Source organism: Ovis canadensis, chromosome 8, assembly GCF_042477335.2.
Source record: "Ovis canadensis isolate MfBH-ARS-UI-01 breed Bighorn chromosome 8, ARS-UI_OviCan_v2, whole genome shotgun sequence".
In the NCBI taxonomy this organism is placed as follows: Eukaryota; Metazoa; Chordata; class Mammalia; order Artiodactyla; family Bovidae; genus Ovis; species Ovis canadensis.
In genome coordinates this window covers 58986461-59010329 of record NC_091252.1, presented here as the reverse complement: position 1 = coordinate 59010329, position 23869 = coordinate 58986461, and the positions used below count along the sequence as shown (strand labels likewise).

General features: G+C 42.3%; 2 protein-coding genes across 2 annotated transcripts in view; both read right to left on the bottom strand.

The window, feature by feature from the left end:
- Positions 1–7288, bottom strand: part of UBE2J1 (ubiquitin conjugating enzyme E2 J1) — a 31875-nt gene extending 24587 nt beyond the window's left edge. The window contains exon 1 of the mRNA XM_069598285.1: positions 6057–7288. Within this exon, the coding sequence (XP_069454386.1) occupies positions 6057–6981 (925 nt within the window). The 5' untranslated portion in view covers positions 6982–7288. The remainder of the gene's footprint in view (positions 1–6056) is intronic.
- An 11303-nt stretch (positions 7289–18591) lies between these two features.
- Positions 18592–23869, bottom strand: part of RRAGD (Ras related GTP binding D) — a 38183-nt gene continuing 32905 nt past the window's right edge. Inside the window, exon 7 of the mRNA XM_069598284.1 lies at positions 18592–21637. Coding sequence (XP_069454385.1) covers positions 21486–21637 — 152 coding nt within the window. The 3' untranslated portion in view covers positions 18592–21485. The remainder of the gene's footprint in view (positions 21638–23869) is intronic.

Genomic DNA, 23869 nt, shown 5'->3' with positions numbered 1-23869 from the left:
AAGAATTGAAAACCCTTGGTTTAGAGCCACGTAAAAACACCATTAAGTTAATACTATCAGATATAAATAAAATCATGAAAGTTGTTTAACATGACTAGTTTTACATGATTGCTGTCAGCAATCAAAGATGCCAAGGAAACTGTTTTTTCTTTATTTCTCATCAGCTGGCTGCATAAACTGACGAGGTCGGATTTTACTCATTCCGTAACCTTATCACATTTTTCTCTGTCTCTTCCTCACTCAGTTTATTAGGAGAGAAGAAAATAAACATCCAATGGATATTATGAGAGATGTATGGAAGGGTCAGAACTGCTGCAAGAAAGAATTTAAAGGAACAATCACTGGCTCAACTGAAACAAGAGGGAAAGGGGCAGGGCACAACCTCTGAAAGAATGACATGGCCCAAGGCCCATCAGCAACAGAAACTGATTAGAACCAAATAGGTCCAAGATGGCAGACAAGTGGACTTCCACTAGACCTTGAGCCTCAGTATATGTTTATGCTCTTTCTAACACTTCAGCAAGCTAAAGGACACACCAACAGGCACCGTGACAGTTCCAAGGCAGTTCCTCCACCAAAAAGTGGGCAGTGGCCCAATTCCAGAAAATCCCCACCCCCTTTCCCAAAACGGCTATTACAGTCCTCCCACTCATTAGCCTATGAAATTACCCAGCCCATCAAAGCTAACGACATCATATCTCCAGGCACCTCTCACCTTCTGTGACGGCCTACACTCTGTCTGTAGAGTGTGTTTCTCTCTAAATCCACTTCTTACCTATCACTTTGTCTCTCACGGAATTCTTTCTGCGATGAGACATCAAGAACCTGAGCTTCATTACGTGCGGAAACCAGATGTGTGATCCCAGTTGGAGGACTGTGGGTTCTGGCTGAGTTCAAATCCTGGCCAAGTGAGTTCAAGTCTTAATATGAGGTGCAAGGTTTCACATGGTTTCACCAAACAAGTTGATTTATTAGTTCATGGGCCAACATAAGGACATACCATGTGAGAGCCAAAGTACATAGTCAAACAGAAGGTAAAACTATTCTAGTGTACTTATAATTCATTTTTCTGGAAACAACATATACTATGAACATTTTTCTGAAAAAGAACATGGACTCTGGAATTAGATCTGCATTAAAATTGGCTCTGACATTTTGTAGCTCTAAATACTTGAAAAGTCTCCCAGTCTTATTCTGCTGTAATGTTTTTGTATCTGTCACATGAAAGTCAGTAATTTCTTCACATAATTCTCCTTTCCTTTTCACCCCTCCCTCTTCACCAGGTCAGAAATGGACTGGGATTCAAGGTCCTTCAATGATTCTCTCTGGTTCAAATGCAGGCCTTAAGCATATGAAGTTGGCAACATGGCATGGCTCCCTGCCCACAAAAGACATGTCACTGCTATGGAATAAGTCAAGATTCAAAATACTGCCTGGAAACTAGGGCTGGAGCATAGTATGCTCCTGACACTCCATCTCTTGCTACCACATGGCTAGTGAGGAAACTTCCCATTCCAGCTCCTCTCTTATCTCTTTGCAAGGTTATAAATGGAACTCTCCAACCATGGTAAGATAAGATGTGATAGCAAAGGAAAGGAAGGTGGGGAGCACATGCATTCCTGCTTTCTTCTTTTCATGGAGGCCACATGACCACTTTGGATCCAATCTCTAGGTTTTAAGGGCCTCCCATTAGCATTCTTCACATGCTCAGCTAACTCACTGGACTTTGGAGACAAAGCTCCAGGAAAAGGGGATCATTTACTGGTCACTCTCATGCATCTATATTCTCTTGGAAAATAAATATCTTGATATCATCAGACTCCAAAGCATGGGTAAAATGCAGGAGCCAGGCTTATCAAGGATGTGAAGCCAATGTCATGGTCCCCAAGAGCCTCTTCCTGCTCCCATAGTGAAGACACTTAAGCAAATATTTAAGGACTGATATTTCTGCCCAGGAAGATCTTGCCAAGGTATATATTCGACAAACATTTAAAGAATATCTGAGTTATGGAGATAGAAGAATGACCAAAACTGCTTCTTGTCTTCAAAAAGCTCGTAGAGAAAGACATGAAAACAATTAAAACAGAAATACTGACCAAGTGTGCACAATCACACGGACTCCTTAGTATGCCTAGGGAAGCTGGACAAGGCGGAACCTTAAAGAAGACTGAAGAACTAATAGGAATCTCACATGAACCAAGGCATACAGGTTAGAGCTGCTCCATCTGGATAATCACTCAGGCCAAATGGATAGATGGTAAAAATGCAAAGGAGCGTAAGAGTGTTAGGAGATGAGGCTGGTGAGGAAGGCAAGGATCAAATCACGTTCAGCCCTCTGTGTTTAGTTGCTCAGTTGTGTCTGACTCTTTGTGACCCCATGGACTGTAGCCTGCTAGGTTCCTCTGTCCATGGGATTCTCCAGACAAGAATACTAGAGTGGGTTGCCTATCCCTTCTCCAGGGAAACTTCCTGACTCAGGAATAGAACAGGGGTCTCCTGCATTGCAAGCAGATTCTTTACCAGCTGAGCTACCAGGGAAGTCTACTTTGAACTTTATCCATAGCTACAAGGAAGCTATTAAAATTTTGTCAATTTGAGGGGGCTTCCCTGGTGGCTCAGCTGGTAAAGAATTCGCCTGTAATGCAGGAGACCTGGGTTCAATCCCTGGGTTGGGAAGATCCCCTGAAGGGAATGGCTACCCACTCCAGTATTCTGCCATGGAGAATTCCATGGACTGTAGAGTCCATGGGGTTACAGAGTTGGAAACAACTGAGCAACTTTCACTTTCACCAGGAAGCTATTAAAATTTTGCCAATTTGAGGACTGACCTAATCAGTTTTTATTTTGTTTCAACTGATCTGGTGATGATGGACAGTAACTGATTAGCTATATGTGACTTTGTTCACTGGTGCCCGCATGGAAATGCATGTATTTGTGTGTGTTTCAGGGTAGGGAGTGGAATAAAAAAGTAGACCAAGATCTCAAAGATGACTCCCATGGGTTCCTGAGGGCTGTCAATTCCTGAGATAAGGAAAGAGGGGGAGCAAAGAAAACTGATTGGTTTCTGGTTTTTACACTTTGTAGAGATTTTTGGCAGGGGGTAGTTTGTGGGAAATCTAGGTAAAGATGTTAAATCACCAGTAAGTTCTGTGTATCTATAGCCTAGCAGAAGGGTTTAAATTGGACATGAAAACTTGAGAATGATTAGCGTGAAGGGGCAGTAGATATCCTGGGTATGGACAGAGTAAGTGTGTGCTCGGTCACTTCAGTTGTATCCTACTCTTTGCAATTCCATGGACTGTAACCCGCCAGGCTCCTCTGTCCACGAGATTCTCCAAGCAATTTGAGTGGGTTGCCATGCCCTCCTCCAGGGGATCTTCCTGACCTAGGGATTGAACCCATGTCTCCTATGGCTCCTGCACTGCAGGCAGGTTCTTTACCACTGAGTCACCAGGGAAGCCCATGGATAGAGTAACTCCTATATTTCTGATGGAGGTAATGGGTGCCTTTGCACCAATTTCTTATATGCCAACCATCTGCTGAACGAGCAGATAGGGCCCTTCTGAAGAAATCTTGCCACAGGAAGTTCTTTATACTTTATGTCCCCTTACTTTGTACTCTGAGACCCTGATACTTAGACCAGAAGAGACCCAAAAAAGAGAGCAGGGTGCCTGATCCAGAAGCAACTACTGACAGGGTAGTCAGAGGCTTAAGAGGTAACCTCACATAGAGTTCTGCCCATTATCACAGGTCCATTCTAGAAAAATCATTAAAAATACATTGTTCCATCTATAAAATGAACAAATTTACTATCCATATGCTAACAAACTGGCCTTTAACCAGTTATTTGTATTGTCTTAATTGTCCCATCCATATCTCTAAGACAATTCCACGTCAGATAGAAAAAGGGTTATAGCTCTTACATTGTGCAGCGTTTTTAACCACTTCCTTTCATGCATTCATTACCTTAAAAAGTATTACAAGACAGAAAAAAACAAAAAAAACATTTTCAAAAAAAGAAAACATTTTCACTATGCTTTCCGCACTTTCAGTAAGTTCCATATTTCGGCTAATTCACTTTTTCTGTGAACACCAAATGATCTGTAGAATTAAACCAAAAAGTTTAAAAAAAACTCTTCTTTAGAACAATAGCACTACCTCTGAGGAAATGAAACCGAAAAGACAAAGCAATTTATTATACAGCTAGAAGCATGTCTACCAAAGAAAGCTCAACCAGTACCTACCTTACAGTAAGTCATACAGTGTAGAAACAGAAAAGAATTCTTAAGAATTTTAAAAGCTTATCACAGTCTCGGGTACAATAACCTATCAAAATTCAGCAAAGTCCTCTGACAACAATCTCTTGGGACCCACCAACACTCCATTCCAAATTGCACTATTATTCATTTTCATTATTCTCTGGACATTCCACTAAATACCTCAGCTGTCTCAAGGAACTTGGTACCATGTGACCAAACAGTCACCCTACATTTTACCCACGTATTTTTATTAAAATCTAGCACAATTTTCACATTCTAAGCATTCCACCATCTAATTTTAAAATTAAGCTTTTCTTTCCCTCGTTCTCTTTCATCTCCCTTTATTCCCCCTGGCTTAGGAGATGGGTTGAGGATGGCAGGGGTGGTGAATCCACTGAAATTGAATCCTATAAACGTATTTCTTGGAGAGTCCAAACCCTTCCGCGGATTTTTTTTTTTTTTAAAGTCTATGGCTCCCCCAAACGTTATGACTGATTCTTGGTTACCGGAGAACGTTTCTTAGCCTGACAGAACTCAAGTTAACAAAGCTCTGTTCAATCAGTATCCTCAGGCTTTTCTTCAGTTTTTGTTATGTTTTTAAGTCATTAAAAAAATCCAAGATTCACAGTATCAACTCTCTCCATGAGCATGTTAATCTTGCTGATTCTTACTGAGAAGTCGCTTCTTCGGAAGGAAAAACAAAAAAAAAGAACCAATAAAGGTTGGCCAAACCATCACTAAAATCCTTTATTAGGATTATTTAGACCTGAAGTGTGGAGTTTCTCCCTCTGAACAAATTTATCAAGGTACAAATCCAATACCACTTACAGAATCCAAAGGTTTGTTTGAAGCCTGTCTTAATCTGAGAGCTGCTTCCTTTTCGTGCTTCTTAATTTTGTTGTTTAGTCACTAAGTCGTTTCTGACTCTTTCGCGACCCCTTGGACTGTAGCCCGCCAGGCTCCTCTGTCCACGGGATTCTCCAGGCAAGAACACTGGAGTGGGTTGCCATTTCCTCCTCCAGGGGATCTTCCGGACCAGAATGCAACCCGCGTCTCCTGCACTGGCAGGCGGATTCTTTATCGCTGAGCCATCAGGGAAGCCCGCTTCTTTATTATACACCAGAAAAGTATTTGAGGCTAGGATTGTTTGGCTGCTTCTGTGAATGAAGCAGGGGTATTAAAGACAGGAAGAGAAGTTTCTATGCCTGAACAGAGACATACATACATCATACCAGTATGGCTAAAATCTTGGTTAGTTCTAAAGTACATGGCTCAACTAGTTTTCTTAGCTTTTTGGTTAACCGCTTTAGTCCGGAACATTTCCTTTATGTCTGTAATTCTATTTGCCCCAAAGGCTGCAAACAGGACGTTTAAACGAAATCCTCAAATGAGAGTGAGTCAAACAGCTAATAAAAGTCCGGTGGCGGCGACGGAGAAGAGCTAACGACCGTGTTCAAGGCGCAGGTAGGGCAAGGGGTTGATCTCTATTACTCACGGCCATCACCATTACACCTGTTCTCGGGGACGAGCTGATAACCCAGTTCTACGTGGCGAAAATGAGGGAAGGGCAATCGGGGTGCGGAAGGGAGACCCCAGGTTTTGTGCCTGCCGGCCCGCCCGGCTCCGCGGCCTGCACCAGCCCGGCAGGCGGCGGGCTGGCGTAGAGCGCGGAACCGGGAGCGGAGCGGCGAGTGGCGGCCGACGCGAGGGGACCGCGGCGCGGGTCCCCGGGGTCCGGGGTCACTCCCCCATCGCGCTCACCGTGCGGCACCGCCCCCTGCCCACAGCCCCGCTCACCCGGACTCTTCAGGTTGTAGCGGGTCTCCATGGCGGGGGGCTGGCCCGGCTCCAGCCTCCCGGCCCGCCGCCGCCGTCGCCGCCTCTCCGCGCCGCCGCCTCTCCGCGCCGCCGCCTCCCGCGTCTCAACTCGGTTCGGGCCGACCGGGTCTGGCCGAGGAGCCTCCGCGGTGGCCGCCCCGCCCAGGCCGGGACTGCGGGCGGGGCGGGAGGGCGCGGGCTCCGCGGTGGCGCCGCCTCCTACGCTGCTCCCCCGCCTCCCAGAGGGCCGGGCAGGCGCCGGCGCCGGCCGGGGTGTCGCTGAAGCCGGGGCTGGGCTGGAGGTCAGCCTCCTCGTCTGGCGGCGGGCCCAAAGCCGCCACGGCCGCCCGGCCTGCGTCACCCGCCCTCGCCCAGGTTTTGTGAAGTTGTCCTGACGTGGCAGTCGCTTCGTGGCGGGGGCGCGGCTCGGCCGCTGGTCACCTCCCCGGTCCCGCGAAGCGCACTCCCGGATCTGCAGGAGCGGACGGCGCTCAGGTCTTAGCCTTGCCCGGGCCCACCCGGGCTCCCCAGGCGCTTGCGGGACTTCCCGCGGAAAGGCGCGGCCCGAAACGCCCCGACCGCCCTCGCTGCGGGTGGATCTGGGCCCAGGTCCTCGAGGCCAGTTCAGAGCCACCCCAGCCCGTCGCCCGTGTGGGCCGGCTACGCCAAGTGCTTTGTTTTCAGATCGGTAGCTGTTTGAGGTGGAAACAGTTAAGCAGGAAAGGAGAAATCCAGTGATAAGAGAATGAGAAGGGTTTTTATAACATTTTTTTTTCCCCAGACAAATATGCTTGGGTGCAAGGCAGTTAAGCATTTGGGGAGATTTTTTAAAAAGAATTGAATCGGGTTCGGAAGCATACATATATGAAAGGTATCCCCTCAAAGAACACATTTCGGGCTTCATTGTAGAAACTGACGTCACGAAAAAGACGTAAAAAGGGACAAGGATTTAGGAAAAGAGGGGGGATTGGGACGACGGAGAGGATGAAGAGGGAAGGAGAGAATTCTATGTGGAATGAAGAGGGTTAACCAGGCTGGGCAAATTTTATTTTGTTATATAAAAATAGAAAACTTTCTTTTTGAGAGGTAACAATATGCCACCCCAAAATATACCTCTTTGGCATAAGGATTATCTTGAGCTGAATATTTTTGAGAAAGAGCAGGCGCAAGAAAATCTCTGAAAATAGAGTATAATTTATCGTTTCCTAAGGGGCCGCAAAGAGTCGGACACGACTGAGCGACTGAACTGAACTGAAGGGAAATTCACGTTTTTTAAAACATTTTTTTTGCTGTGCTGTGCTTAGTCGCTCAGTTGTGTCTTCTTTCGACCCCATGGACTCTTTGCAACCCCTGGACTGTAGCCCACCAGGCTCCTCTGTCCAAGGGGATTTGCCAGGCGAGAATACCGGAGAGGGTTGCTATACCCTCCTGCAGGGGAATCTTCCCAACCCAGGGATCGAATCCAGGTCTTCCGCATTGCAGGTGGATTCTTTATGGCCTGAACCACCAGTGTCTGAGAAAGTTGATGGAGGAGGTACTAACAAATCTTCGAAACAACCTTTATCCCTGTTTCCCTGTGCCCTTTCATTACTGGCCGCCTTCAATCCCCCTACAGCTTTCTTCTGTCTTTAGCTGAAGATACTATTAATCTTTGGTAGCGACTCAGGGACATACTCAGCTTGTTCCTTCTTTTGTTCATTTGTCTGTTGCAAGGGGTTTCAGCCAAGAACTCATAAGGGAAAAGTAGTGCCTTTTCACTGGTAGTGACATGGGTTATTTATACCCATTTTACAGATGAAGACAATTGAGGTCTCAGAGAACTCAAGCTTAAATTCTTCGTGTTTTCAACTACATTAAAAGTTCTTATCTGTGGCCCCCAAAATATTGCCTGCCATTTCAGTAAACAAAGGATGTCTGCCTGCCGTCAGCTGTGGCAGTTGCCCGTTGAAGGTACACCCTGAGGGGAATTCAGGATAAAGTAAAACAGGATACTGGCCCTAGAGAGAGGACAGAATAATTTCAGAGTCCAGACTCTCGCATCTTCTCATAGGTAGAAAAGCACTAAAATCATTAACTTGAGATACCTGCATTTTTGTGATTAACAGTAATCTTTTGATGTTCAACTACATGTTTTTTTACGTTTTTTGTTTGGTTGGTTTTTTTCTCAGCAAGAACTCCTGTATATCCTGGCTGCTCTCTTACCAATTTGGAGCGACTCCTCAGAGATACCTGAGAGGCAGCATCCTAGGCTAAAGTCCTCAGTAAGGCCACCAAATAAAACAGAATTCTCAACATTTAGAATGTGCATTTTTTTCCAGTTGACATATCTTTCTGACATTTTTTTAATCATATTGATAAAAAGAAGTTTTCTAGATTTTTATTAATTTCTTGATTTGAATACTTTGAAATCCAATTTACAGAGGTTCTTCAAGTTTCATTGACTTACATTCAAGGCTACTTATCTAGAAAGTGGAAGGACCCTGATTGAAGTCCAGGTCTTCTGACTCTGAAACTGGGATTGTATTCACTGCAATAAAAAGGAATCAAGCTGTCTTTCTTGTCTTATATTCATGTAAAGCCTTTCTTCCCTACCATTTGAAAAGAGGAACATACTTCTTAGAACCTCAGAGGTATTCTTGAACTGCTGTTGATTGCAAGTTCATGTGCCCGACACAGTGAGGCCAAACAACCAAAATGTCAGAGTTTGGAGCAGAGAACAGTTCACTGCAAGGGCCAAGCTAAGAGAGTGAGTGGCTCCTGTTCAAAAAAACATGAATTCCCAGATGATTTTCTGAGGCGTTTTAGGGCTCCCAGGTGTGTGACTTTCTTCTGATTGGTTGGTGGTGAGGTAACAGGGTGGTGCACCAGGAATCTTGTGCTCAGCCTGAAGTTACCCTGCTTATTTGACTTATATGCAGAGTACATCATGAAAAACGCTGGACTGGATGAAGCACAAGCTGGAATCAAGATTGCCGGGAAAAATATCAATAACCTTAGATATGCAGATGACACCACCCTTATGGCAGAAAGTGAAGAAAAACTAAAGAGCCTCTTGATTAAAGTGAAAGAGGAGAGTGAAAAAGTTGGCTTAAAACTCAACATTCAGAAAACTAAGATCATGGCATGTGCTTCCATCACTTCATGGCAAATAGATGGGGAAAACAATGGAAAGAGTGAGAGACTGTATTTTGGGGGGCTCCAAAACCACTGCAGATGGTGATTGCAGCCATGAAATTAAAAGATGCTTCTTGGAAGAAAAGTTATGACCAACTTAGACAGCATATTCAAAAGCAGAGACATTACTTTGCCAACAAAGGTCCGTCTAGTCAAAGCGATGGTTTTTCCAGTAGTCACGTGTGGATGTGAGAGTTGGACTATAAAGAAAGCTGAGCACCGAAGAATTGATGCTTTTGAACTGTGGTGTTGGAGAAGACTCTTGAGAGTCCCTTGAATAGCAAGGAGATCCAACCAGTCTATGCTAAAGGAAATCAGTCCTGAATATTCATTGGAAGGACTGATGCTGAAGCTGAAACTCCAATACTTTGGCCAGCTGATGCAAAGAACTGACTCATTGGAAAAAGACCCTGATGCTGGGAGGGATTGGGGGCAGGAGGAGAAGGGGACGACAGACGATGAGATAGTTGGATGGCATCACTGACTCAATGGGCATGAATCTGAGGAAACTCCAGGAGTTGGTGATGGACAGGGAGGCCTGGCATGCTGCAGTCCATGAGGTAGCAAAGAATTGGCCACAGCTGATGGACTGAACTGACTGACTGAAGTTAGCATCCTCCACCTGAGTGGGGCGCCTTAGTTCCTATAGAAAGACTAAAGATATATTGTTTTATTTATCTCCTTTGAGGAGGAACTAGAACTCTGATTTCCGGCTGCACTATTATTTCTTAAGTGTTTTTCCTTTGTTCATTCCATCACTTCCCATATTAGTAACTGTTTGAATCTGCCCTTAGAATTTTTTTCTTTTGACCACGCTGCTGGGCATGCAGGATCTTATTTCCCAGACCAGGGATGGAACCTGAGCCCCCTGCAGTGGAAGCACAGGGGTCCTAACCACTAGACCACTAGGGAATTCTGGAAATACTTTTTTCCTGGTCATAAAAGTAATAACATGATTGTTCTTCAATATTGGAATATGAATAAAATACAACTTTCCTATAGTTCTCCTGTTCAGAAATGACCATGATTAACACTGTAGTGTAGCTACCTTTAGGCTTTGTTTAGGAAGCATAGGTATAACACAGTTGAAATTCTGTTAATTTTTTATGCTAAAAATATCTGTCATCAGCTAACTGGATTACTTGTTTTGGAAGCAGCAGTGCTTATAACTTGTATAGTTAAAAAAGAAATGGCAGGCCCAAAATGGAGTCACTTGTGTTAAGCCCCCCATCAGCAAACCAATATTCAATACCCAACCTAATTGCAGTTACAACCTCCTCCAAGAATGCCTTCTTAACTGGTCAGCCTGGAATTTTCTGGTCAGCACCAATGAGGTAACCTTCCACATAGTCCCCGGCCATACCAACAGGTAGGTTATCTAAAACTGAAGCGAGGCACTCGTTCCCCAATTCTGCCTGTTAAGGCTTTCCATTTTGTACAGCTCCTTGGAACTCCTTTCTGCTTGCTACTGCCCAATTCATGAATCATTCAATAAAGCCAATTAGATCTTTAAAATTTAACTTGAATTAACAGTTTGAACTGACAAATTTTATGTCAGTGTCTTCCTAGTATATAATGCAAATTGAAAAAATCTCAAAAAGCCATATATGGACTTTATTATAAACATTTTATTAATTACTTTGAATAGTTCATGAGGTTCTGATTTCTCATTAAAAAAAAGAAACTGCCATAGATTTTCCAATTTTCTTCCCCCAGGATTTCCCCTTTGTAGTGGTTAATATGGTACTAATTTGCTGGCTGGTATTAATGTTAGGAGATGTTGGTCGTTATCAGGGGCACTCGTTTAAACTCTGGTTACCTAAACAAAAATGTCAGCCAGAAAGTTCTTTGTTGCTTTCATGCCTCACCTTACTGCATTGCAGGCATAATAGTTTTGTTTTTGTCTACCATCTGGTGGCCAGTCGAGGGATCCAGGAGAAAACTGCTTCTTTGTTTTTTCTTTCTTAATTTCTGCTATAGTCAAAATATGTCTTCCCTGCTCGTTCTATGTGAACACTTTTCTAATATTATATCCCAGAAGAAAATATTCTGGAGAGGTATCAAGTGAGTATACCTGAAACCAGGGGAGTGCCTACAGTACTAGTGCAGTAGATTCCTTCCACCAGATGCCCTGTACCACATTTCAAAGTTTTCCCTGGGACTTCGCTGAGGGTCCAGTGGCCAACACTCCGCATTCCCAGTGCAGGGGGCCTGGAACTAGATTTCGGATACCGCAACTAAATTTCCTGCATGGTGCATCTGAAGATCCTGTGTCTTGCAACTAAGACCCAGTGCAGCCAAGTAAATATATAAAAAAGTTTTCCCCATTATTAAGCAAAGAAACATTTTCTAATAGTTGTTTGCAACATTATTAAAATCATTTTTACTAGCTTTCTTAAAAATCATGTCTTTTCTTGAAAACCTAATTTGCTACTATATCTTTGAATTTGTCTGACATCTCCCCCCAGACTACAGCTCTTGCTATCAGGGATGAGGAAAGGCAAACCTGCTTAGAATTGTGCTTTTGCTTTATCTGCATGATTGCATTTCTTCTTTTTTTAAAATAAAGATGCTTTTAAAAACAGCAACAAAAATGACAATACTTTATTTCTTACTCCTTAGTTTTGATGAACTGATGAGTCTGACACGAGATCTTTCATTTGCTAAACTTGGCCCTACAGGAAACACCTGCAGCTAAAATAAAACTGGTGTTCGTGGGTGAGAGGTCCTTCATGATGGCAGCCGGAGAGCCAGGCACAGCCGTGTTTTCTCCCTCGCACCTCGAGTCCTTTCCTAACAGCTCTTTGGGCACTGTCCCTCTGCCCCTCAGTCTATGCCTTTTTTCCTTGTGTCTCCATATCCTGTCGCCCCAATTTGTCATTCTCTGGACTCCTTTTAGCCACCTGCTGAGGGATAACACTTGGTCAGCTACAGATCAGTCAGAATAGCTGAGAACTCTGCTCTCTACATTCACAGAATTTTCAGTTCCTATTCATTAGGAAAATGCAAAATGACCAAAAAACCACCCCACTATCTAAAGTTCAATACTTTTAAATAAAATTATGTTTTATTTACCACTATAGCATCAACAAACTTTCAAAAAAAAAATCATAGTCCATAGACATGTGAAACATTCTATTGACGATGCTCAAGGCATACAAGAATTATGGAACTCACAGTAATTCTACAGCCACAGAACATTAGACAATATTAACACCTTTAGAACAAACAACCTTACCTGCTTCCTGGTAAAATTCTCTTTACAATTATAGGCAAATTTTGAATAATAACCAAGTCATCCACCTCTTTAAAAATAAAAAAGTGGTCCTGGACTTCCCCACGATGTATTCTTTCATCATAAAATAACCAAAAGGTATGGGTATCCCATACTTTGTCTGCCTTATCGCATCTTATGAGAAAACAGCTGGGCCAGTCTGACTTCCCCAGAAGCTGAAGTGGGCTTTAGGTGCAAATGTTCTTAAATGGAAATATACACCATATATGCCAGGATAGAAAGCAAACTTTTCCCCAAAATATCATTCTTCAGAAGAGAGTTGCCTTATATTTTGTCTTTGTCCTTTTTGAAAAAAATACTCCAAGAAGACACTATCTCTTGAAAGGACCTCAAGCAATGAGACAAATTTCTTATACATTTTTATAAAATTTCTTATAAAGGCCACCTAGCAGAATCAGGGGAAAATGGTGAAGACATATTTATTAATTATTCCTGAGGTTATGACCTCAGAGAACAAGCACTGGAAATCATTAGTAGTAAGCTTCTTACAAAGGTATTAGAAATACAAGAATATCTATTTGTGGAGATTGTGAATATGCAAGGGAACAAAACACCTGTCCTTTGTTTAACAAATAGCTCCTAAGATGCAGTAAAATCTCCACTGACAGCAAAAGTGAAATTTTTCTGATCCACACAGCGGAAGGCCTGGATCAAATGAAAGAAAAATGAAAGAACTTCCTCAGAATTTCCCTACATTTGTTAAGATCTTAAAATTAAAAGAGAGAAGGAAAATATTTTAGGTTAGAAAGAAAATCCTCAGGTATCTTTGATCTTCTCAGTGGGTCTCTTCTAGCAGTGCTTACAAATGGCAGGCCATGACCCAAGAGTGGATTGTGAGATCTTTTTTTGTATAAAGGAAAGAGAAAAACACTATAATGCCTTGGAAGTAAACAGGACAGTACTTAATGAGAGATTTTTAAAAAATAATATTTGCAAGTATGAGGGCATGATAGTTTGCAATGTGAAATTATTTGTTGTAAAAATGAATTTCATAAAGGGTTAACTCCTACAGTTCTGTCCTATGGCAGTTTTAAGCATCCCATTCAAACACTGCTTTGGGTATGAATTCACAAGGTCATTCTGCTTTTTAAAATAGTTTCTTTTCAAGATTGAACACTGAGGACCAAACTCCATCTCAGCTTTAACTATAAATCATTTATTGAAACTAAAAAGCATAATATTCTATAAAGACTGCTGAGGGTGCAGGTTCAATCCCTGGTTGGAGAGTTAAGATCTCACAAGCCACACAGTGCAGCCAAATAAATAAATAAAAAGCTCTCTATTAGCCTTATTTCCTATATCAGCGTTGCCTCACATCTTCCACTGTAACTCATATCAACATATTAGGAGGATATAAACATCACCTTGGCCAGCACTCACAGTTCCTGGTACAACAGATTGAAAAGCTCTGTATTATAAACGTTTTATTAAAATAAAAGTTTTGTTTTAATAAATAAAAAAAATTTATTAAAGTAAAAAATTTAAGTTTATCTGTAAGATAAACTTTATTAAATCTAATTCGGAAATCATATTGACTTTCTATGTGGATTAAGTTAGGAAAGTGTGAACATTAAAGTAACACAGTTTTAAGATAATGTACCTCTTTTCTCAATTACAAGGGAAGGTACTACTTTAGTAAACATTTTTACTTTCACATTCTATTTCTTATATTTACTGGGTTGGCTAAAGTTTGTTCAGGAACCTGAATGAAGTTTTTGGCCAGTATAGTTACAGTATACTGTAATAGTTACAGTAGATTAATGATATATTATGTTAATAATATACTAAGTATCGCTATTGGTCTGCTCTTAGAAGAACAACTCAACTTCTCAGATGCTGTTTATGGCCCTCTATGGTCTTTGCTGGAGAATGTAAGATTCAATACAACTGTGGTTGCAAATGCTGACATCTGCAGGGCCTAAAAGTGGCTTATTTTCTATTATTTTCAGATATCAAAATCCTTGCATCATCAGTGTCTGTCTTTGAGCTATTTTACTAAGCACAAGGTCTGGCATATAATAGATATCCTATCAATTATCATTGAATGAAAGAAAATTATATCTCAGAAAATGACTGATAAAGGAATGAGCCACCAGAGCAGCTCTGTTGAGGGAGAAGGAACCAAGGCTGGAGAAGGGGTCTGGACTGGGCAGACAGGGTCTTGCAAATGTCATTGAGGAGTTTGACTGCTATTTGTAGTAGAAATCTACAAAGGGTGTTAATAAGCAAGCGGTGATGTGGTCAGAAGTGTGGTTAGGTGGTCAGTCCAGGTCTGGTGTGGAGAATGGAATGGATGGATGGCTGAGGGACAGTGGGAGAGGGCGCTGAGATTTAAGTATGAGGAGAAGGTGGTCTCGACCAGCGTAGTGGAGGGAGATGGAGAGGAGAGATTTGGGAGACCTTTGTAAGGCTGAGCTGAAGGGACTGGGGGATTGCCTGGAGGTGAGTCAGAGGCAAGAGTCAAGAATGAGGTTCCAGCAGTGTGCTTGGTGGTCCCTCAGATCTCTCTTCAATAATATTTGTATAGAACAGACCCAGGGATGCCCTTTGCTCCAGCCTCCAACCTCTTTTCCAGTCACAACCTTTGGAATCAGCCAGTTACCCAGAGCCTCCAGGGCCTGCCAACACCATTTTCTGAGCTTAGTTCTTTATTACCAATTAGCTGTGAGCTCCCAGATTCCTCAGAGCTGTTATACCAAGATGGAGAACATGGTCAACGTGCCTGTGCGGGCCTCCCGCACCTCCCTCTCTCGGGCTTCTATTTTGAATGCTGACGATGTGGCTCTGGTGGGCAAGGGTCGTTTTTCCACAAACTGTTCAAGAAGAGGCACCAAGTACCTCTTAAAAGGCAAAACAGGTACAATGGCTGGACCCTCTTCCGGGAGGTGCAAAAGCCTCCCCAGGATGAGGGCGGGTAAAACCCGGGAGCCTAGATAGCTGCCATTCTCATGGAAAAGAAACTACCTCAAGTGCTTTTGGGTCTGCATGCCCTGGGTTCTGCCCCTATTTCCAGATAAGCAGGTGAAACGCATCAAGAAGATGGCAACCGTGTTACTGATCTCCCCAGGCTGGTCCCCAGGCTGGGCTGATGAGCATCTCTTGGAAAGACTCACCCTCCAAGCAGAACTAGGAGCCTCGAGTCTATCTGCCTTTGAGGAGGCCCTCTGGTGTTAGGGGTTCTTCCTGCAGCTATTTGGCAGCTTTCTAACCACCCTGGAGCAATCTCCCAAGCCTCAGACCAAATGGAAACAATAAAGCTTTTTGTGGGAAAAAAAAAAGAGAGAGAGAGAGAGAGAGACCCAAGTATCTGGCAGGGAAGGGAGGAGAATGGTCACATCATCACAGGGAGACAAGATTTAGTAAAGAAACAAGCCAGTTCATTTTGGACATGTTAGATTTGAGGTTCCTCTTATAGAAGAGTCCAACAAAGCTTACGTTACTGGCAATTTTAAATATAGGTCTGAAGGATTAGGGTTGAAATGTATCTTTTAGAATTTTCATCCAGATCAGTGTTTTAAGTTGTTATATACTACAAAATCAAGGTAAAGATTGAATACAACTAAGATCAAAGGCTTATTCTCTCTTGATTTTCTTAAAGCTTGATATACTATTGCTTCTTAAAAAATCAAAAGGCTTGTGGATTCCCTGGTGGTCCAGTAGTTAGACTTAGTGCTTTTATTAACGTGGCCCAGGTTCAATCCCTGGTCAGGGATCCCACAAGCCTTGCACACAGCTCCCCCCACTGCAAAAAAAGAAAAAAAAAATTGAATGGCTATAAAAAGTATTTACATTTTCTGATATTTAAATTCTGTTAATATTATTTTTGGCATTAGAATTATTTAATGGATTAGGAAGAAAAAAAGCATCTTTGTTGAGCTTCTCCTTCAAGTGAAGCACACTAGAAGACTGTACCTATTGATTCCTGTGTATATAAACGCCTCAGCATGTCAGTCTTCATAAGCCCTTGCAGCAGAAACCCTGAACTTCAAGTCCCTCTCTCTATCCATAAAAGCAGGGAATTTTTTTTTTTGGCCTCTTGGCATGTAAGTGTAAGTAAGTGTTAGTCGCTCAGTCATGCCCGACTCTTTGCAATCCCATGGACTGCAGCCCACCAGGCTCCTCGGTCCATGAGATCTTCCAGGAAAGGATACTGGAGTGGCTAGCCATTTCCTTCTCCAGATCTTCCCAACCCAGGGATCGAACCCGGGTCTCCTGCACTGCAGGCAGATTCTTTACCGACTGAGCTACAAGGGAAGCCTGTAATTCCCCGACAAGGGATGGAAACTGCCCACTGCACTGGAAGCACAGAGTCCTAACCACTGGACCATCAGGGAATTCCCAAAATGAGGGCATTTTAAGGGACATTTGGTGAGGTACTTAGAGCAGTAGTTGACAGAGTGGATTCCTAGGTCAGACTCCAGGCCTTGTGCCTTACTAGCAGTATCTTAACCAAGTCATTTAACCTCTTTGGCCCCAGTTGCCTCAACTGTAAAATAGAATAACAGTACCCACTTCTTGGGTTTATGAGGGCAATTATGTAAAAGCACTTAAGAGCAGAGCACGGCATATTGTGTGCACTCATTATCTATTCGTATTTCATAATGTTGTTAAAGACAACATTTTCTTTCCCCTATACTCAATATCAGTTCAGTTCAGTTGCTCAGTCGTGTCCAACTCTTTGTGACCCCATGAATTGCAGCACGCCAGGCCTCCCTGTCTATCACCAACTCCCGGAGTTCACTCAGATTCACGTCCATCGAGTCAGTGATGCCATCTAGCCATCTCATCCTCTGTCATCCCCTTCTCCTCCTGCCCCCAATCCCTCCCAGCATCAGTCTTTTCCAATGAGTCAACTCTTCGCATGAGGTGGCCAAAGTACTGGAGTTTCAGCTTTAGCATCATTCCTTCCAAAGAAATCCCAGGACTGATTAAAAATCTTGGAAGTAGTTATTTCAGATTAGATTTTCCAATCAGAAACAGGATTTCATATATAACATCTTATGCTAGCCTATTCGGGGAACTCTGAGTGGACTTGTAAAGTCATTATACAGTGGAATCTTACTAAGAATCAAAAGGTACTGTTCTTTACTGTTAGGTAAAGAATTTTTAGATGGCTGGGGATTAGAGCCAGAGCAGCAAGGATCAAAATCTTTAAATTTACTGAATTAAGTTCTATAGCCAAAGTATGGAGAGATAAAAGTGAAGTCACTCAGTCATGTCCAGCTCTTTGCGACCCCATGGACTGGAGCCTACCAGGCTCCTCCGTCCATGGAATTTTCCAGGCAAGAGTACTGGAGTGGGTTGCCATTTCCTTCTCCAGGGGATCTTCCCGACCCAGGGATCAAACCTATACCTAAGTCTCCCGCACTGCAGGCAAACACTTTACCATCTGAGCCACCTGGGCAGCCCCATGGAGAGATGAGCTAAAAAAAAAAAATGTAAATCCAACTTAAAAAGAGAAATTTATCCTCATTTCCCTAACATGAGAGCTGGTTAATTAGGACAAACACATTTATCTAAAGAAACCAACAGGTCTGATGAAGCAGTGATACGCATGCACAGTATACACAACCTCACAAACGTGAAAGACATGCTTCCTTTTCAGGAAAGAGACCATTCTGATCCCAGAAAGATTAGTTATGAATATGCCTGAAATAAAATGAGATCCTTACCAAATCATGAGCACATGACACATGCTTTTAAACTGGCAGCTAATATTCTTGAAAGCAATGGTTTAACAATGGTTATAAATAACATACTGCCCAAGTAAAACATAATACTGAGTATTATTGTTGTTATTTAGTCACTAAGTCATGTCTGACTCTTCTAATGCTATGGATTGTAGCCAGCCAGGCTCCTCTGTCCATGGGATTTCCCAGGAAAGAATACTGGAGTGGATTGCCATTTCCTTCTCCAGGGGATCTTCCCGACCCAAGGATCAAACCCGAGTCTCCTGTGTTGGCAGGCAGATTCTTTACCACTGAGCCACCAGGGAAGCCCAATGAATATTATACTTGATTACAAATTACATCCAGTCTGCATGAATTGAATGCATACCATACTTTAATAATCAAGACAATTCAGCTGTTTTTCTTGAATATATTTTAAACAGAGTTCGCATATAACCCGTACATAACAATATTGCTGTTTTTTTATTCATTTTATATTTAAGGGTCCAAAATATATTATATTCACAAAATAGTACTGTCTGTGACTGTCAACCAGTTTTTAACGTCTATTCCATCAGAAATACGCCACTCTGAAAAAAAAAAAATAACCAAATATGCCACTCTGGCCATATATGCTAATCTATATTACTGAAACTAAACAAAGATGATAATTCAGAGTCTCACCCCCACATATAAGTTCTAATTGCCCGGAAAACCTCTAGGTCAAGTTCTCAACCTTTGAAAATGAGCAGAAATATTCCAGAGCAGTCACCGTAGCCATGTATTTGAGCTTCATATTTACACATTATTTTGTATACTTATATGTATTTATAGCAGTGGATTTGAGATGTGAAAGTGATCACACACAAGAAAGCTAAGTCCCATATCAAAAACAAGTGAAAAGGGAATTGAAGAGATTTTGTGATTCCAATAGCACAGACTTCAGAAATTGAATGCTTAGACATAACTCCTACATTTTCTTTAACTAAGAGGTCATCGTCATACTGACGGCTTTGAGGCAGTAGTCTATATATCAGTGTCATTAATCAAAGAGTGCACTTACTACCATGAACTTGGGTCTGATGCCATAGCATTAACTTTGCCTTTCCCTCAAAGAATCATTTGCTCTTGAAGTAGTAGGCATTTAAGGCACATTTTAACAAAATCCATCATATACCCAGCTTAAAAATGGAAGCTCCACCTAGCTACAATAATATATATACCTAATAAATGTGTGATTTACCAGTTAGGCAAATGTCTCTATCTTGAGGATAAAGTTGTTTTAGAAAAGTGATTCTGTATTTGCGTATTCAGAAAGAAACACTGTGTAAAAAATATTAAAGAATTAGATTTGTAAGAATAGCCTCCAGGTACCATGCTGGCAAAGGTCCAACAGGTTATAGGTTTGGAAAGTAGGAAAAAGACTTCCCTGGAGCCCTGGGATCCTACACAGTGCTTCTGAGCAGGAATCATGAGGAAGGGAGTTAGGGCACCTTCATGATTTTTACAAATTTCCTTCCAAAATGCACAGATCCTTGGGAGGGCACAAACTTTAAATCAGCTACCACCTTAAATTGCAGTTTCCAGCCTCAAAGGAATAGGACTTGGGAAGAATGGACAAGGAGAGGATAGAAAGAAGCCACGGACAGTCTCACAGAAAAGTTGCTTTAGGAACTATCCATTTCTGCTAGGCTCAGCATTGCTATCCCTACAAGGCTCTGCTAAAAATATATGCATATGAATATTTTCTAATACCCGTCAACATGCTTTAGGGCACTGAGCCTTGGGATAGACCTAGAATTATCTAGTTGGAATGGTTTGGGATGGGGGTAGATTTGAATCTCTTCACTTGCTGTTGGTCTAAAGTAAACTTAAGAGGAAGAATTTCATAGAAACAGACACACAGCTAACTATAATGCCTCCTCTGGTCACCCTCGCCTACTGCCCTTTAGCAGTTTTCAGGACGGCTTTTTTAGCCATGCAGAGCATGCTGCTGGCGAGCTGAGCCCTAGTTCAGTCGTAAGGGGGGACAAGCAGAGTCCATGAGGCACACTGTCACAGCTGAGCAGATTCAGAGGTGACAATGTGCCCACCAAGATTCAGTTCTGTGGCAGAGAACTGAAATATTGCCTGTGGTTGTGGAGCAATGTGAAAAAAAAAAAACTGGTCCTAAATAAACATTTGGATTCTTGCATGGCAAGAGGCCCATTCCAGAGGTGAAAAATTGTATAGGATACATTTTTAAATCTGCAGTTGCCAGTCACCTCCATTTGGGAAACCATGTAGCTTCTGATATTACTTTAGCCTGGGTGGCAGGTACAGAAAAGCCTTCAGAAACCCTGCAATTCAGCGACATTCCAATTTCTCTCCAGTGATCGGCACCATTTTGGAAATATGGTCCCAGAGGACAACAATAACACAGCAGAAAGAAATAACCTCTCTATATAAAATGATTTTAGAGATGTCTGTTGAGGTAAAGAGTTTTATAAAAACTGTCAGGTAGGGAAGTACTCTCACAGCTATAGAAATGTTTAGGTAAGTTTGGTGCTAATATTATTCTATAAAACTTCTATTTATATCCGTTATAAACAGGGGACAGGTCTTATTGCTCCTGGAGCTTGCTGCTCCAAGCTGTTCCTCCATGGAAAAATGATTTTTCTCAACAATTGGTAGCAAAGATTCCCATGCTTAAAAAAGTCATTGCTAATCCATCACTTTTTGATTAATTTCCATTTGCCCCATAGATACGGACTCAGTATGCATGTCCTAGACACCAAGGACAGAACAAAGCTTAGAAAAGTTGTTTTATCAAAGTTTAGTTTCATGAGAAAAAGAAAACATGAAAAAGTGCAAAATATATACAGTTCCTGGCAGTACGCACACAGGATTTTTTTCTGACTACAGACCATAAAAGTTTACATTTGTGTAATGAAGTTACAGTAGATTTCACTTCATTGTTAATATACAAGTTTTTGCTTCAAAGTGCTTACTTTATTTAAAAAAGAGAAGATTAAAAGAAAGGGTGGCAGGATTTTTTTTTTTTTTACAACAAACGTATGTCATATGTCCCAATCTCCTCCTTCTTCTTCCTTGACTTTTTTACAACAAACGTATGTCTTGTGTCCCAATCTCCTCCTTCCTCTTCCTTGAGTTTTTTACAACAAACGTATGTCTTGCGTCCCAATCTCCTTCCTCCTCTTCCTTTAGTGCAACACATAGCAGCAGCTTCATTGAAACGTCTGATTTCAAAAGATGTTCCTGAAACCTCACCTACAGCAGCACCCTAGGCGTCCCGTTGGGGGTGGCTCCTTTTTTCTTCTGCAGCCGATTCTGAACCTTTCGCGATTTCACCACTTTCATTCTCACCTCAAAAACTTCATGGATGGCCTTCCGGAAGCAATGAAAATTATAGTCAATCAGCCCTGGAGAAGAAAACAAAAATATTTCTCAGTGCCACCTTTTCCAGTCAGCCATAGTGAGGAAATGCCAGTAGGGGGCAGTAGAGGAGAAAACATAAGGTCCATAGACTTCCCTAGAAGGTTTGCAGCTGAGCTTCAGGAATTGCAGGCAAAGTCTTGTGAATATATATTTTTACAAAGGAAAGGTTCCAGAGTATATACCACATTTTCAAAAGTGTCTATGACCCCAAAGTTTTGAAGAAACAACTCAACTGCCGCTTTAAAAAATCTTTCAGAATTAAAAATTGTAAGAACAATAAAGATATACCTTCAGTGAAATATTTATTAGTATCTTTTCCCCAAAAGGCATTATTAAATTGACTCTGAATGGAGGCAGACCTTGACTTGGAGGTTAGCTGACATCTCCAGGTCACAGTACCCATCAATCAATATTTACTGAAAAGATATTCAGGAAATATTTAAGCTACTGTCATAAGCCCTAGGGAAAACAAAGTCCCTGATTTCAGAGGGGTTATCATCACCTCAGGTCAACTCTGAGCTAAGAAATTCAACAACCAATGACAATCTCAGTGTTTCAATACTAAGTAAATTTTAAACGGCAAATAGTAAGGGAGAATTTTCTTGCGTCTTCAGAAATTAATGATACAAAAATAGAATAAGATATAATCCAAGTCCTGAGCACATTTCAGGTCATCAGGACTAATATGTAAAAGTATTGAGAGCAGTATTATGTATATACCAGTTAGGATAAGGCAGTGGGTTCCCTTTACTACCTTTGAAAGTGGAAGTGATAGTCGCTCAGTTGTGTCTAACTCTTTGCGACCCATGGACTATACGCTGCTAGGCTCCTCTGTCCATGGGATTCTCCAGGCAGGAATACTGGAGTAGGTTGCCATTCCCCTTTTCCAGGGGTTTTCCTGACCCAGGGATCAGGAAGTTTAAAGTTTACTACCTTTAAACTTATTAAAATAACTAGCCCCCAGAATATTTCTATCCACTCAGGTGATGTTTCCAGAGCTCCGACCCCCCTACACACACAAAAATAAATAAATACATAAAAATGGGATTGGGATTCCAGCCAAGGCAAGGAATGCTTCAAAGCAGTCATATAACTAACTGTAAGAAACACCATCTCAACTTCCAGGAGCAGGAAACCCTCTGAGTGGCGCCCTCTGCTGCTTCTGCAGTGACAGTGACCACCGTAGAACAAAACGAAGAGACCATTTCCTCCAGAACAGACCGAGGAGAAAGAGCCAGAAAGAACGGAGCAAGCCCAGGTATGGGCATTTCTTTTCTGCTGGAGGCTTTCTTTGGCACACACACAGATACTAGGGCTATAAGAATAAAAGCCTCTGAGGGTACCCCTCGTGATGGGGTATGAGAGCTGGTGGACAAAGTTGCCGTCTTGCATATCCAAAGGGGGTGATTCTAAGCTTTTTGCACACATAGCTTCTCCGAGATTCCCTCAGCAGAAGTGAGCATAAGGGAACTCCTGGTGCACCAGTGGTTATGATCCTGCATGCCTCACGGTGTAGCCAAAGAAATAAATAAAAAATTTTTAAATAATAAAAAGCATTTTAAAAGTATTTTTAAAAAGAAGTGAGGATAAAGCTGCCACTGAAGATAGTGGTCAGGGCAGCGGCCGAGAGGAGTTACCTCACGTCCAAGGTAAGGAGTGGCGGCTGTGCTTTGCTGGAACAGCCATGAAGAGATATTCCACGTCCAAGGTAAGAGAAACCCAAGCAAGACGGCAGGCGCTGAGAGAGGGCATCAGAAGGCAGACAGACTGAAACCACAATCACAGACAACTAGGCAATCTGATCACATGGACCACAGCCTTGTCTACCTCAATGAAACTAAGCCATGCCATGTAGGGCCACCCAAGACGGACGGGTCATGGTGGAGAGGTCTGACAGAATGTGGTCCACTGGAGAAAGGAATGGCAAAGCACTTCAGTATTCTTTCCTTGAGAAACCCATCAACAGTATGAAAAAGCAAAAAGATTGGATACTGAAAGAGGAACTCCCCAGGTCAGTAGGTTCCCAATATGCTACCGGAGATCAGTGGAGAAATAACTCCAGAAAGAATGAAGGGATGGAGCAAAAGCAATACCCAGTTGTGGATGGGACTGGCGATAGAAGCAAGGTCTGATGCTATAAAGAGCAATATTGCAAAGGAACCATGGAAAAGGCAATGGCAACCCACTCCAGTACTCTTGCCTGGAAAATTCCATGG